The 12545-nt window shown below is 43.2% G+C and overlaps 1 protein-coding gene across 1 annotated transcript in view; it reads right to left on the bottom strand.

The window, feature by feature from the left end:
- Nucleotides 1-206: 206 nt before the first annotated feature.
- The window catches only part of LOC142889833 (NACHT, LRR and PYD domains-containing protein 12-like), an 82420-nt gene continuing 70081 nt past the window's right edge, over nt 207-12545 (bottom strand). The window contains exons 3-4 of the mRNA XM_076028489.1: nt 908-1243; nt 207-243 (exon numbers count right to left, since the gene is read on the bottom strand). Of these exons, the coding sequence (XP_075884604.1) occupies nt 207-243; nt 908-1243 (373 nt within the window). The remainder of the gene's footprint in view (nt 244-907; nt 1244-12545) is intronic.

The raw sequence follows: 12545 nt of genomic DNA, 5'->3' as shown, positions 1-12545 counted from the left end.
CTGTGTGTTAATGAACCTTCTTCACGTGACTGATCCAGTCTCACATGCCACTGGCCACAGAGACTGATTCTGTCCCAGCAAAAACACAACACACTGTGTTCAGAGTCTGTTGGGTTTTTTCCAGTTGTTTCAGACATGATGAGATTTCGCTTTCTACCACTCCGTCTCATGCTGAACTGTGATTGGACGGTCGACGTTTAGTGGATTTATTCGGTTCTTTTGACCGAGGAGGCCTGCTGGAGACTGAAGGCAGTAAAAACAACACAAGGAATACATTTGTCAAAAACTTTATTCAGAAAATTCTTCAACCAACCAGGAACAACCAATGAGCTCAGGAGCAACATTAAAAGTGGTGGCACACAACCAGAACCTTTGATCCAAAGTGAAAAGGAGGCTTCATGCTGAGAACCATCTGCTCCGGCCTCCATCTCCAAGTCCTGCTTCTTCCACTGAGGATTCAGCTCCACCAGTGGCTTCTGGGACGTCTCTCCCAGTAACCACAGCAGCTTGTAGGGAGAAGCAGTCCGCCAGCCACCAGGCTCCACTGGGGTCAAAGATCGTGACACGCCCACACACTGTGTGTGTGTGCAGCTTGCTGTTTGGCTCCACTGGTTGTAGTTCTGTCAGCCACCACTAGATGGAGCTCTCCTCTTCACTCTCCTCCTCATCCTCCCTCACCTCCAGCTGTCGAGAGAAGAAGAGACAGCAGGAGTCAGGACTCACGGTCCTTGAACGCATCATCACAGAGACGTTGACTGTTGATGGAGATGATGGAGTGACTGGTGAGAAGAAGCAGACTCTCAGTCACATGTCAAGTGTGGAACATCAGAAGGTCATGTGACCATGGAGTGTAGGACTGATACTGAGGCCTGATGAAGATGAACTGATCAATAATTGGGTGGTGAACTGAGAGAAGAAGCAGTTTGGCAGCAGATGTTGGATGAATGAGGAGCAGCTGGACGTCACCATCCTCCTCTCACACTGTGACTGGGAACACTGGACCTCTGCTGTGGGATCAACTGGCTTTGGTGCTGGAACCATCATCCACTGCTTCCAAACCAGTACTGACCTCACACTCTCCAGTTGATAGTCTCTGCTGTGGACAAGATCCATCAGTGGCTTCACTGATGATTCCTTCAGCTGATTCCAACCCAGGTCCAGCTCTCTGAGGTGGGAGGGGTTGGACTTCAGAGCTGAGAGCAGCCAATCACAGCTGAGCTCTGGCAAACTGCAGCTCCTCAACCTTAATAGAGAATAAATGATGGAGAGTTTATAATGATGGAGAGTTTTTCCAGGGTGTCATCACTCTGAACATCAAAGTGAAATGTCGACTTCAGAATCTGACACTACAGAAACAAAGAGGGAGGGAGAGAGGGTGAGTGAATGAGCGCTGCAATCTGAAATCTGAGCACTGGATGGCAGGATTTTACACACTGTGCCTTTAGACCAGTGGTTCTCAAACTTTTCTCTGTCACCCCCCACCTTGGAGGAAGGAAAGTTTTCATGCCCCCCCAGACAAAATCGTGGCAAAATATTATATATTATATATTTTTTTTCAAATTGACTGAAACAACATAAAAGATGAACATTCCTCTCACCAGCTTTACGCATTTCTGCTGTGCAAATAATGTTTGACCTTTGACACTTTTTGTGACATCAAAACCAACATTCTTTTTTTATCATTAACATTCATTTCACATTCAGTTCACTTTTCTCTTCATTTATGAAATCATTTATGTTGTTCAAATAAACAACTTTAGCAAATCACTCTTTGTGGCATCAAATCCTGAACATTACTTTTTAAACAATACTTTCACTGTTCTGCTGTGCAAAGATCTTTTCTGGCAAAGCACTTTTGTAACATCCAATAAAGAAAATGAACTTTTTATCATCAACATTCCCTCTGTTTTCTATCAAGTTATTTTGTTGTGCAAATAACCATTCATTCACTTCACTCATACAATAACAATGGAGTTGAATATGTAGATAAAATAAGAAATGCAGGTATTTGGCAAGAGTAGTGAGAGTGTGTGAGAGTTACTGTATTAGGGCGTTTACCCACAGGCGCTCTAGGTAACATCTCGGTACGGTACGGGTCGGTATTCAGGCATTTCCACGAGCCCCAGCACGGTCCCAGGGGTTACGATTTTGGTACCTGCCTCCTTGGGGTTCGACGCGAGCAGAGCTGACACCGTATGGGTGACGTAGCAACGTGCAGGGCACTGATTGGGTAAAAGTTTTGACGAAAGCCAAAGGCAGTCTCTCATGAAAGACCAAAACCGCCATTTTTTAAATGCCCCGCGTGTGGATTTTTACAGTTTCACGTCTTAAAAACTGAAAAGATTATGAAACTGTACCACGGGCGAACGTAGAAATGCAGACGTTTCTGTTCTCTGTGGCGGAAGAAAAAGCTCATAGAGAGCTGGGTGGACGGAGCGACACGCAATGAAAAGCCTTCCTGGTTTCGCACTGTTTCGCTGTACAGCGAAACAGTGTCCGGAGAAACAAAAAAATAAAAATGCCGAGCGACTACCGACGCACCAAGGACTACAACAGTCGGAGTGGAACGAACAGAGAAAATGTTGGAGGTTTGTTCAGCCTAATTCGGATGCGATGAAACACCGCCGCGGTGCCTACGGGAGTGAGACGGGCTCGACTCGGCCCCCTGGTGGACGACGAGAGAATAGTCGGCCACAACGCTATTTGAAAACATGCTTGAGGACTGTAAATGTGTTTTGTAACATCAAGCAACTTTAGTTTGAAGGCTATTTGCAAAGTAGAGCCGTTGAATCGTGTCGATAAACCGCTAGCCACCACCGCTAACTCCGTGCTCTGCTTGTGTTGCGTTCGCTGGCAGCGAAAGTGGCGATTCTGGCTCGCAAGTTTCCTAAGTTTCACTCCCTATAGCAATTTTTAAACGCTGCTCGCTTGTTAACGCCGGTCGAATAGAGTTGTTGCTGTTTTGTGCTTTGTGTGGACTTAAGTTGTGCGGATATTCTTGTCTAATAATAAACGACTGTGAGACTCAGGTGATCGTTTCAGCGTCTACGTTTTCTCTTCTAGGAAAGTGTTTTGATACAAGTCAACAGTATGAAACAAAATCATTCTAAGACCTACGAAAATGTCTCGCACAAAACAAAACAAAACCACGGTTAATACAAAAAGTGAATCCTATGGTTTCCGGGACACGGGAGGCACAAAAAAACCTTTGGTTCGCCTTGCAACCGTGACTCCGCCCACGCTCAGGTACTAGTCAGGCTTATGGAAATACCTTTCAACCGAGCTGTCCCGTACCGTGAAAGGCTGGCACTAGCCGCACAGGGCTAGTGGGTAAACGACCATAGCTGTGAAAGTGGGACACCTTGTGATGCCATGAGTTTAATTTTTACAGACAAAGCAAGGCCATTTTGGTTTGCTGCTGAATGCTTCTTGTCTTTCTTGGGGGAAACTCTTTGTTTGTGTGTTTGTGTTGAAGGCCTTAGCTCTCTTTGGGATTCTATCATCTTTAGTTTTAAAATTTATCATCAGTGGAGAAGCGACAGGGTTACAGGCTTTCCTTGCTTCTCTACTCAAGAACTCTGTGAAATGTGCAAAATCTGGATAGCTGCCTGATGTGTCGAGTTCATCTACGACAACTCTACTCCACTTTCTCATAATCCATTCTGGCAGTTTTTTGAGCAATTTGTGGTTTTCCTCACAATCATTAAGGATAGCCAGTCCTTGAACGTGTGGAATTGCTTCAGTGCAGCTTCGGAGGAAATCAGAAAACTCTCGTAGTGCTAGTGGGTCATTTGTGCTGATCTTTGGCCATTTCATGAGCTTATAACGGAAAGCCTTTTATATGATGAACGGATTTCCAAGTCCTGTAGAACTTTCCACGCTCCGTTGTATGCGTTCTCTGAATCTCGATAAAAGACAGCTTTGCGCGCCTCTCCGGCAAGATAATTTTTGAGATAAAACATCTTCTCACTCACTGGTAGGGGCTTTTTGTCAATAAGAGTAATGAATGACATCTTCCAATCTGTGAATCTTAAAGGGTCGCCACTGAATGTGGTGGGTTCAGGGACTGGCAAGCGATTCATACTCAATGAACTAGCAATTGCTTGTGCTAGATTGGCAGACTCTTGGTTCAGTGTTCTTGCAGAAGCTGCTTGGCTAGGTTGGAATGATGCGATATCTGGATTTAAAGGAGCTTCTTTTTTCTGTCTTCTGTAGCAAGCAGAACCAATTTGAGTGTCAATTCCTTCATTATGGTCCTCAAAACTTTCATAGGCTCTGACAGGGGCTGCTGCTATAGCAACCTCCTTTTCTGCTTGTAACTGCTGCAGCTTTGCTCTCTCTTGTTCCAACTGTTGTTGCATTTCCACCTCTCTTTGTTTCATTTCTGACAACAGTTTTGCTTCTTTAAGTTTCCATTCACTTTCTAAATTGTGGACATGTGCTTGCTCTGCTTGAATTTCTTCGATGGCCTTGGATTGCTCCATTTTAACAGTGAGCTCTGCCTTTGCATTAACTATGCTGCTGTGAGTACTGCTTGAGCCAGAGTGATTGCTTAATTGCTCTGATGGGCTTGTGGTTTCAGTTTTGGTGTGACCAAAGACAGACCCATATTCCCTTTTGTTTAAAATTTCTCTAACTCTTTCCTTTTCAAGTTGATTATTATATTCTTTATCAATGGTTTCTATGCGGTTGCTTACAAGTTCACAGATTTCCTTTGTTAGTGTACCACAGGCGTCCATTTTGTTCACAATCTCAGGTGTAGTGTCGCTGTTACGTAGAATTGGTTCATATTGCTGTTTTACGGTTTCATGCCTTGTTTCAATATCTTTCTGTAAGTCATTTAGGTCTTCTAAGAAGCACAGGGTTTTTAGTTTTGTCCTTGCCTCCCTTGCTGTAACTTTCCAAGAGTTATAAGCCTTGTGAAATGTTTTTTCACGTTTTTTGGCATTTTCATGATGCATTTCTTGACCTTTCTCTGTTCGTTTTCTCTGACGTGAGCTAGACTCGAGTGGGGTGTCCACAGGATTGTCTATTTTTTCCGTTGGGAGTGACATTTTTCTTGCCTTGCAACTGTTTTAGTTCAACTGTCTACTATGCCTAAATCTTTACTTATAAGGTGTAGCTATCTTCACCACAGAGGAACAATATGTCATGCATTCACAGACCATGAAGATATATAGACCCTTTCATAAACATGAATTATTATTCCATTGACACGTTTGACAAACACCATGAAATATCGTCAATATCAGTTCACTTTTTCAATTTATTTGACCTCAGAATATGTTCAAGACACTTTAGTTGCATTGTGAACTTATGTGGATAAAGTCTCTTTGGCTCCTTCACACTCAATGTCTCTTCCTTTACCTTCTGTAGTTGTACCATTAGTATATTGTCGTTTTAATCTTGCCTGAGCATCATGAGAAGAGCGAAGTCGTCTGGCTTGTAGCAGGTCGGCAGATGAATCTAGAACCGGATGGCGTCAACTTCTCTGCAGGGATCCATTGCAGCTGGGGCTTTCGCTGATCGTCGTTGGGGGAGTTTTCACTGTAGCAGCCCACTTGGAATTACTCGCAAACGCAGAGGGTTTTTACGGGTGTTCTTTTATTCTTCTCCTCCTCCTAATCCTTCACGTTTGACACAGTGAAAACTAATAAATAAACAAAACAACAAAACAAAATACAATGACGTGGTGTCGTGCTTCAGCAAACAATACAAATCATATTTACATCTTTTGAATCAATAAACAATTATCCACCATAAACTCAATATTTCACATTAAATACATCAATAAACTTTGCCTACCTCCTTCCGCTTTCCAAGGGTGATAAACTTGAACTCAGTCTGCTAAACCTTTAGCTTCGTGATGATGCTCCTTACATAAGATAACCAACAAAGAAAAACGTAAGGCAAGCCACAGTGACACAAACTTTCACAAGATTAACACATTACGTTAGAAGTAGATTTTACATGTTTTACCGACTCTGAAGTGAGATGGAGCATGTTGCTTTCCGAGGCAGGAGCAAACTTTCTTCGGCAAAAAGAAAATAGGCGGTTTTCAAAATAAAGGCACAAACGAAAAACGGTAACACAACAACACTTGAAAATAAAATCACTGCCATTTACAGTTTTTCCTTATGATGTTGAAAAAGAATAAAACTTTTTATTATTATTTCAATTATGGAATCCAGCGACAGTTCAAGAGGAGAGACCCCACCCCCACCCCCACAAGTTCAGTTAAGCCATTGCACACAAATGGAAGCATGTACAAAAACAAAATATTCTATTCAATATCTTTATCGTACATTTTTGCATTAAAACAAGCTTCATTTTGGTGTGAGAAGTTGTGTGTTTTATCCGTTCCGACAAAGGTCTCGGCTTGAATACGTCCTGATGCTTCCGTATTGAAAAAAAGACACTTGGAAGATGTTTTTTTAAGAAATGTCCACTGGCCTTTGAGTAGTAGTGGGATGAGTTCGGAGCAAAGATTTCATCATTTTTTTGTACTCAGAAGGAGAAGTACTTGGTAAACCACTCCTGTTTCAGCTCCTCTCGCCCCCTCTGCTCCAGATATGGGCCCCTACAAAAACAAATAAACATTTATTTAGAGTGTCTTAATTTGAAATGGTTGCAAACCAAAATGTGAGCCATTGGCCGTTAAATAAAATGTTTTTTTATAGTGTTTTCTTTGATTCTTTCTAATTCAAAAAAGAACTGCATGTTCTCCGAAAATGTAAACCTTGCAGAAGGGGTGGACCACCTTGCCAACTTGCAATAAAAAAGCATTTTCAGTCAGTCTCAGCATACCCTGACCAATCAGCCTCTTTAACATTTTGCTATAATCAGGTAGCAGCTGCCGCAAGCTGGCCCAGTCCCAGTAGAAGATGGAGGAAAACAGGAATTGACTGTGAGCTGAGCTGCTGCTGAAGAAACTTGGAGAAACTTTTGTGTATACGCGGTGGTTTTTATCATATTAAAAGAAGTCTTGGGATTCACTTTACATTGAGTTATAAAGAAACTGGGAACAAAGATGGGAAATAACAAAAAAAACATGCTTGTTGCTTTTGTATTAAAAAGATACAAATTCTCTGCAAAGTCATTACCCTATCGTTATTTCAGTTCTATTTCTTGAAGTGGAGCTATTTGAACTATGCTGTTGTGTAGTTAAATATAAAGATAGATGATATTTCAGAGGGGGATTATTTAGAGTTCCTTCATCTTTTGGGGTAAAAGTTCAGTTTTCAGTACAGACAAAAATAAGCATGGAGAAAATGACATTGGTTATTGTTATTAAAAGTGTAAGCATTCAATAATGACTCCTTGGTTGTAAGCATTAGTGATTACAGTTTGGTTGTGCTGCCGTTGAAAAACAAAAAGAAACTATAGTATCAAGAGAACCAAAAAATGATCCAGGTGCTAATGCAACACCTCTGGTCAGTTCAGTCCAGATGATTCTGCTACAACTTTGTCCTTTTTGCAAAAACTAATTGCAAATGTATTTTTTCATTAAAGGCAATGAAAAAAAAAGAAAAAAAAAAAGAACTTTTTAATTTAAGTACATTTCAGAGCTTTTACTTTTGTTTCTTTACTTAAGTAAAGGAGTTGAATCAGTACTTTTACGTTTACCAGACTATTTTTCTACATACGAATCCATACTTTTGCCATCTATAACTAGGAAGCAGTTGCTTTCAGCTGCTTTTAAAAAACAAACAACGCTCAGAAACACTAGAAACATCCTGTATCAGTACCAGTAGATTAGGCTCTTTTGATCTGTGTTGATGCAACGAGGCTCCTCCTACCTGTTTGAGTGGCTCTGCAGGTACGTGTGTGGATCCTAGCAGGAAGGCGACACGTAGCGGATGCCCGTCTGTGGCGAGGGGCAGACGGGCAGCGGGGCGGTGGGCCCCGGGGTCGGGGGGATGCAGGAGGTGCGGGACCTGGACAAGCGGAAGATGGAGGGGGAGGAGGGCTGGCCCAGCGATAGGGAGGTGTGCATGTGCGGCAGGGAGGAGGTGGAGTAGTGCGGGGAGGGGTGAACGTGGGAGCTGGACTGGTGGGAGCGGGTTGAGGAGGAGTGCTGATGGAGGGAGGCGGGGGAGGGGGAGGAGGAAGAGGTGGAGGAGGTGGAGGAGCGGAAGGTGCTCCTGTCGAAGGTGGTGGCGGTGGCGCTCGGGACGCTGGTGGGACACGCGGGAGACTCCGTCTGCTTCCGCTGTCGATGACAAACAGCAGAGTCCAGGGCGACTTGTAGGACTTTGCATTTCATGAACACGGCAATGATCCTCAACCAGCGAGTCAAAGGTGTGCAATAAATGTTATGTGAGTAATATTTGGAGATTCTGAAGAAGAAAGCGACATCAATGCAGCACCCAAACCTGGATACCGCAGCCCCGTTCTAAACTAGCATGAGGCTACCTGGCTAAACTAGTGAGAGATGGGATCAGGCAGCTTCAAAGCAACCTGGACTGACTGGACACGAGAAATAAATCAAAAGGATTCAGACAGTGTGAGGTTACCGGTACACAGAACTCAGGAGATTATTTACAATGTACTGTAGTAGGTGATTCACTTCTGCCATTCATCTTTTAATCAGGTCCATTTGTTTTGAGATAGTAGCGGTGGTTTTGTATTTTTTATCTAATTTTAATACAATCATTATTCAGAAGGACAAATGATTTTCAGTGTTGCATGCAGCCGTCAGATTGTCACGTCTTCTGACTCAGGAGTGTGTTTGATATTTGGAAGAAGAAGAAGAAGAAGAAGAAGAAGAAGAAGAAGAAGAAGAAGATTTTTACAATCACATTTATTTACAAAATACAGGCTAAAAACTTATGCACCTTTTCCTAACATAAATAACTGATTAAACAAAGAATTAAATGAACTAAAAAAATATAATAATGAACAACAACACAAAATCAAAACCAAGCCAAAAGAGACAACCCATTCAAAACAAAACGAAAATAAAAAATAAAATATTAAATAAATAAATACATAAATAGACAAATACAAATAAAAACACAAAAAAAAACACAAACACAAATCAAAAGCCAAAAAAAGAAAACATTCAACCTTTTAGTGCATCAGAAAAAAATAACTTATTGTTTAAAATAGCACACAAAGTATTCTTGTGGCACCAGATTTTTTGGAAAGCGTCAAGGTCTTTAACCATTTTAAAAAAAGAAAACTCTAGGTGGATTCGGGAACGCAGGTTGCGGCGCCACACCATTGTTGCATCATCGCTACCGAGACATTCTATTTTATTTTTCCTTGAGATGTAAATTGCCATTTTCGCTTCTCCAATAATAAAATTTAAAAGTTGCCACATTTCCTTGTTTTTTTTGCTGTAGCCCGTACCATAAATAAAATTTGTGATTGTAAAACTCTGATTAAAAGAACTAAAAACATTTGTTAAAACAATAAAAAATGCAGTGAGTCTAAAACAATCAATAAAAATGTGAAAAAACGTTTCGCTGGAGTCGCAGAAGGGGCACTGGTTGGACACAGCAGGGTTAATGATGGAGATAAAAGCATTGGAGGCAATGGCCCCATGCAGGATCCGCCACTGAAGATCTCCTGTTCTTTTCTTCAGTGGCGGCTTGTACAGGACCCTCCAGTGAGGTGTACCGTCCAGTCTTTTACTCCAAGCACACGTTGTTCTTTTCCCCAGAATCTTTTGGTTAAAAACTTGGACGCACACTTTATAGAGGTCCTTCTTCTTAGTGTGACCAAGGCGAAGGGATGTGGTCTTCAGTAGAGGGCCTTCGGTCTCAAGGCGAGGGGTGATTCTTAAAGCCGGGAAGGGTTCTGTGGTGTCTGGCTCTGTGCCTGACTCCAGCTGCACGAGGAGACTTTGTTCTCCAGGGGATAGCCCCCCCCCCCACAGCTGGAGCAGTCTCTCCGTCATCCTGGTGGACTGCAGGCCCAGCACACTTCCCACAGTCTGGTGGTCACCAAGGGTCGGTCCTGCCGCTTGAACCAGGCGCTGCAAGTCCACGGTGTTTGTCCTGAGCAGAGCAGCCGTCAACCCGGGCGTCGCACCACTGGAAATGTCCAATCTGGCACCATGAATGAGTGGTTCTTTTAAAAGCCAGAACAGAGAATCGGAGGTGTTTTTTTCTTTGCTGCTTTTAAAAAAAGCCCATACTTTAAAAACACTTTGATAAAAAGGAGGAATCCCATTTAACTTTAAAAAATTGGAATCTATTAAAAACAGAGCAGTATCCAGTCCCAGTTGACTCACCTCTCTGAAGATGCAGCTGGCCACACCCCTCCACACCAGGTCTGTTGGACCAGTCAGGAAGCGCTGGAGAAACTGCAGCCTGAAAGCTGTAGTCCTGCTGGCCAGGTGGATGAGGCCCTGTCCCCCCTCCTCTCTCGGTAAAAACAGCACCCCCTGTGGCACCCAATGTTTTTCATCCCCAAAAAAATCTATGACTTTTTCTTGGATTCTGACCATAAGTCCAGCTGGAGGATCCAGACAGGACAGTCGGTGCCACAGGAGGGACACGACTAGGTTGTTTAAAACCAAAACTCTGCCTCTATAGGACTCTCAATGTCACTGTACAACACACGGATCATGGCAATGAAGCCAGGGCTGAACCCAAACCTCCTCATGACTTTCCAGAGGAAGCTGTGTTCAACCCGGTCAAAAGCCTTTTCCTGGTCTAGCGAAATGAGACCAGTGTCAATACCCAATGAGCTGGAGACCTCCAAAACATCCCGAATTAGGTAGACGTTGTCTACCATGGACCTGCCGGGTATTTTATAATCCACGCAGAGAAGGGACACCGGGCGCCAGTTCTTAATCTCCTGCAGTTGTCCTTTTTTAGGAAGGAGAGTCACCACAGCTCTTCGACAGGAGAGAGGGAGGGAACCGCTGTCCAAGCTTTGGTTCAGAACCTGGAGCAGGTCAGCTCCTAGAATGTCCCAGTACTCTTTGTAAAACTCAACGGTGAGTCCATCGATCCCCGGGGATCTCCGTCCCTGCATGCCCTTCAGGGCAGCCGTTAATTCCTCCAGCTGTAGAGGGAGGTCCAGCTGTGCATTTGTGTCAGCTGACACCTGCGGGAGAGTTCTGAGAAAGTCTTCCTCCAGTTCAACGTCTTCCTCATACTCCGACGAGTAAAGCTGGGAGAAGAACTGCGTGGCTCTGCTCCTGATCTCCTGGGGCTCGGTCAGCTCCTGCCCGGTGTTCGTCAGCAGGCAGTGGATGTCCTTGTGCTGTCCGTTCTTCTTCTCCAGGCCGAAGAAGTAGCCAGAGGGAGCATCCATCTCCGAGATGTTCTGGATCCGGGACCGGACCAGCGCCCCCTGTACCCTTGAGTCCAGCAGGCTGGCTAAGGCCATCTTTTTGGAGTTGAGGACTTCAATGCGCCCTCGATTTCCTGTGGAATAGCCAAGCGCTTCTAATTCCACTATTTCACTCTCCAGGTCTTTGATTGATCTACATGTATACTGTGTGACATTGAGAGTGTACTGCTGACAGAGTAGTTTAATTTGTACTTTTCCATGGTCCCACCACTGACTAAGACTACTAAAATCAGATATTTGATTTTTAAAACCACACCAGAAAATTTTTAAAACTTCTTTAAAACCTTTATCTAAAATCAAAGCAGAATTAAAATGCCAGTAGGCGCTCTTTGGTAAAATATTTTTTAGTATGACGTCACATAAAACCAGAGAGTGATCAGAAAAAACAGATGGCACAATCCTACAATCTTTAAAAACATTAAAATGATGCTTAAAACTAACCTCGCTAGAGAGACTCCATGCTCCATGGTTTGGTGCATAAATGTTCATAAAAAACAGATTAAAACTGTGGACCTTGGCTTTGACCAGCAGGCATCTCCCCTTCACCACCTGCTCCACCTACACAGAGGATGGAGAGAACCTCTTGGAGAGGAGGATGCCCACTCCTCCACTTGCTGTGGTGTTGTGGTTTAAAGACACGCTGCCCTCCCACTCCTTCTCCCAGCACCCCTCAATACTTGGGTCACTGTGGACCTCCTGAAGAAATAAAGTGTCCAAGTGCTTTCTTCTTGCTGTGTCCAACACAAGTGCCCTCTTTTTTGGTTCTCTGGCTCCATTCACATTGAGCGTTCCAATTTTTAAAACATCCATGTTTGGGATTAAAAAGCACAAAAATAAGAAAAATAAAAACACAGATAATAATAAAATCCCTGTCATCATTTTAAAAATGTATTTCTTTTCGGACTCGTATAAGGTGCTTTTTTAACCTGAAGATTTCTTGCTCAGTTAAATCTGATGAAGATTTGTTTTTATAACAGACAGAAAAAAGGTAACTTTGTCAGGAAAGTGCATGTCAATGTTCAGGTTTTTAACTCCTTTTGTTTTTTTGCAAAAAACTTTTTATCATCTTTGCTGAATAAAAATGTTTCTCTCTATTAGCTAGAGGTGTTGTTAAAACTATTTGTGAGAGCGACAATTCGCTGCAGTCAGATATGGCGCCCTCACTGTCACTGCTGTCTTCAGCAGCAGCTCCAGCCCCCAGTCTACCAGTTTTCCCTCCCCCCTCATTTGACACT

This window comes from Nelusetta ayraudi, unplaced genomic scaffold (genome assembly GCF_046127955.1).
Source record: "Nelusetta ayraudi isolate G7.1 ecotype Tasmania unplaced genomic scaffold, CSIRO-AGI_Nayr_v1 ptg000024l, whole genome shotgun sequence".
Classification (NCBI taxonomy): domain Eukaryota; kingdom Metazoa; phylum Chordata; class Actinopteri; order Tetraodontiformes; family Monacanthidae; genus Nelusetta; species Nelusetta ayraudi.
Note: the sequence above shows the minus strand (reverse complement) of the source record. Positions and strands in the feature narration are given on the sequence as shown.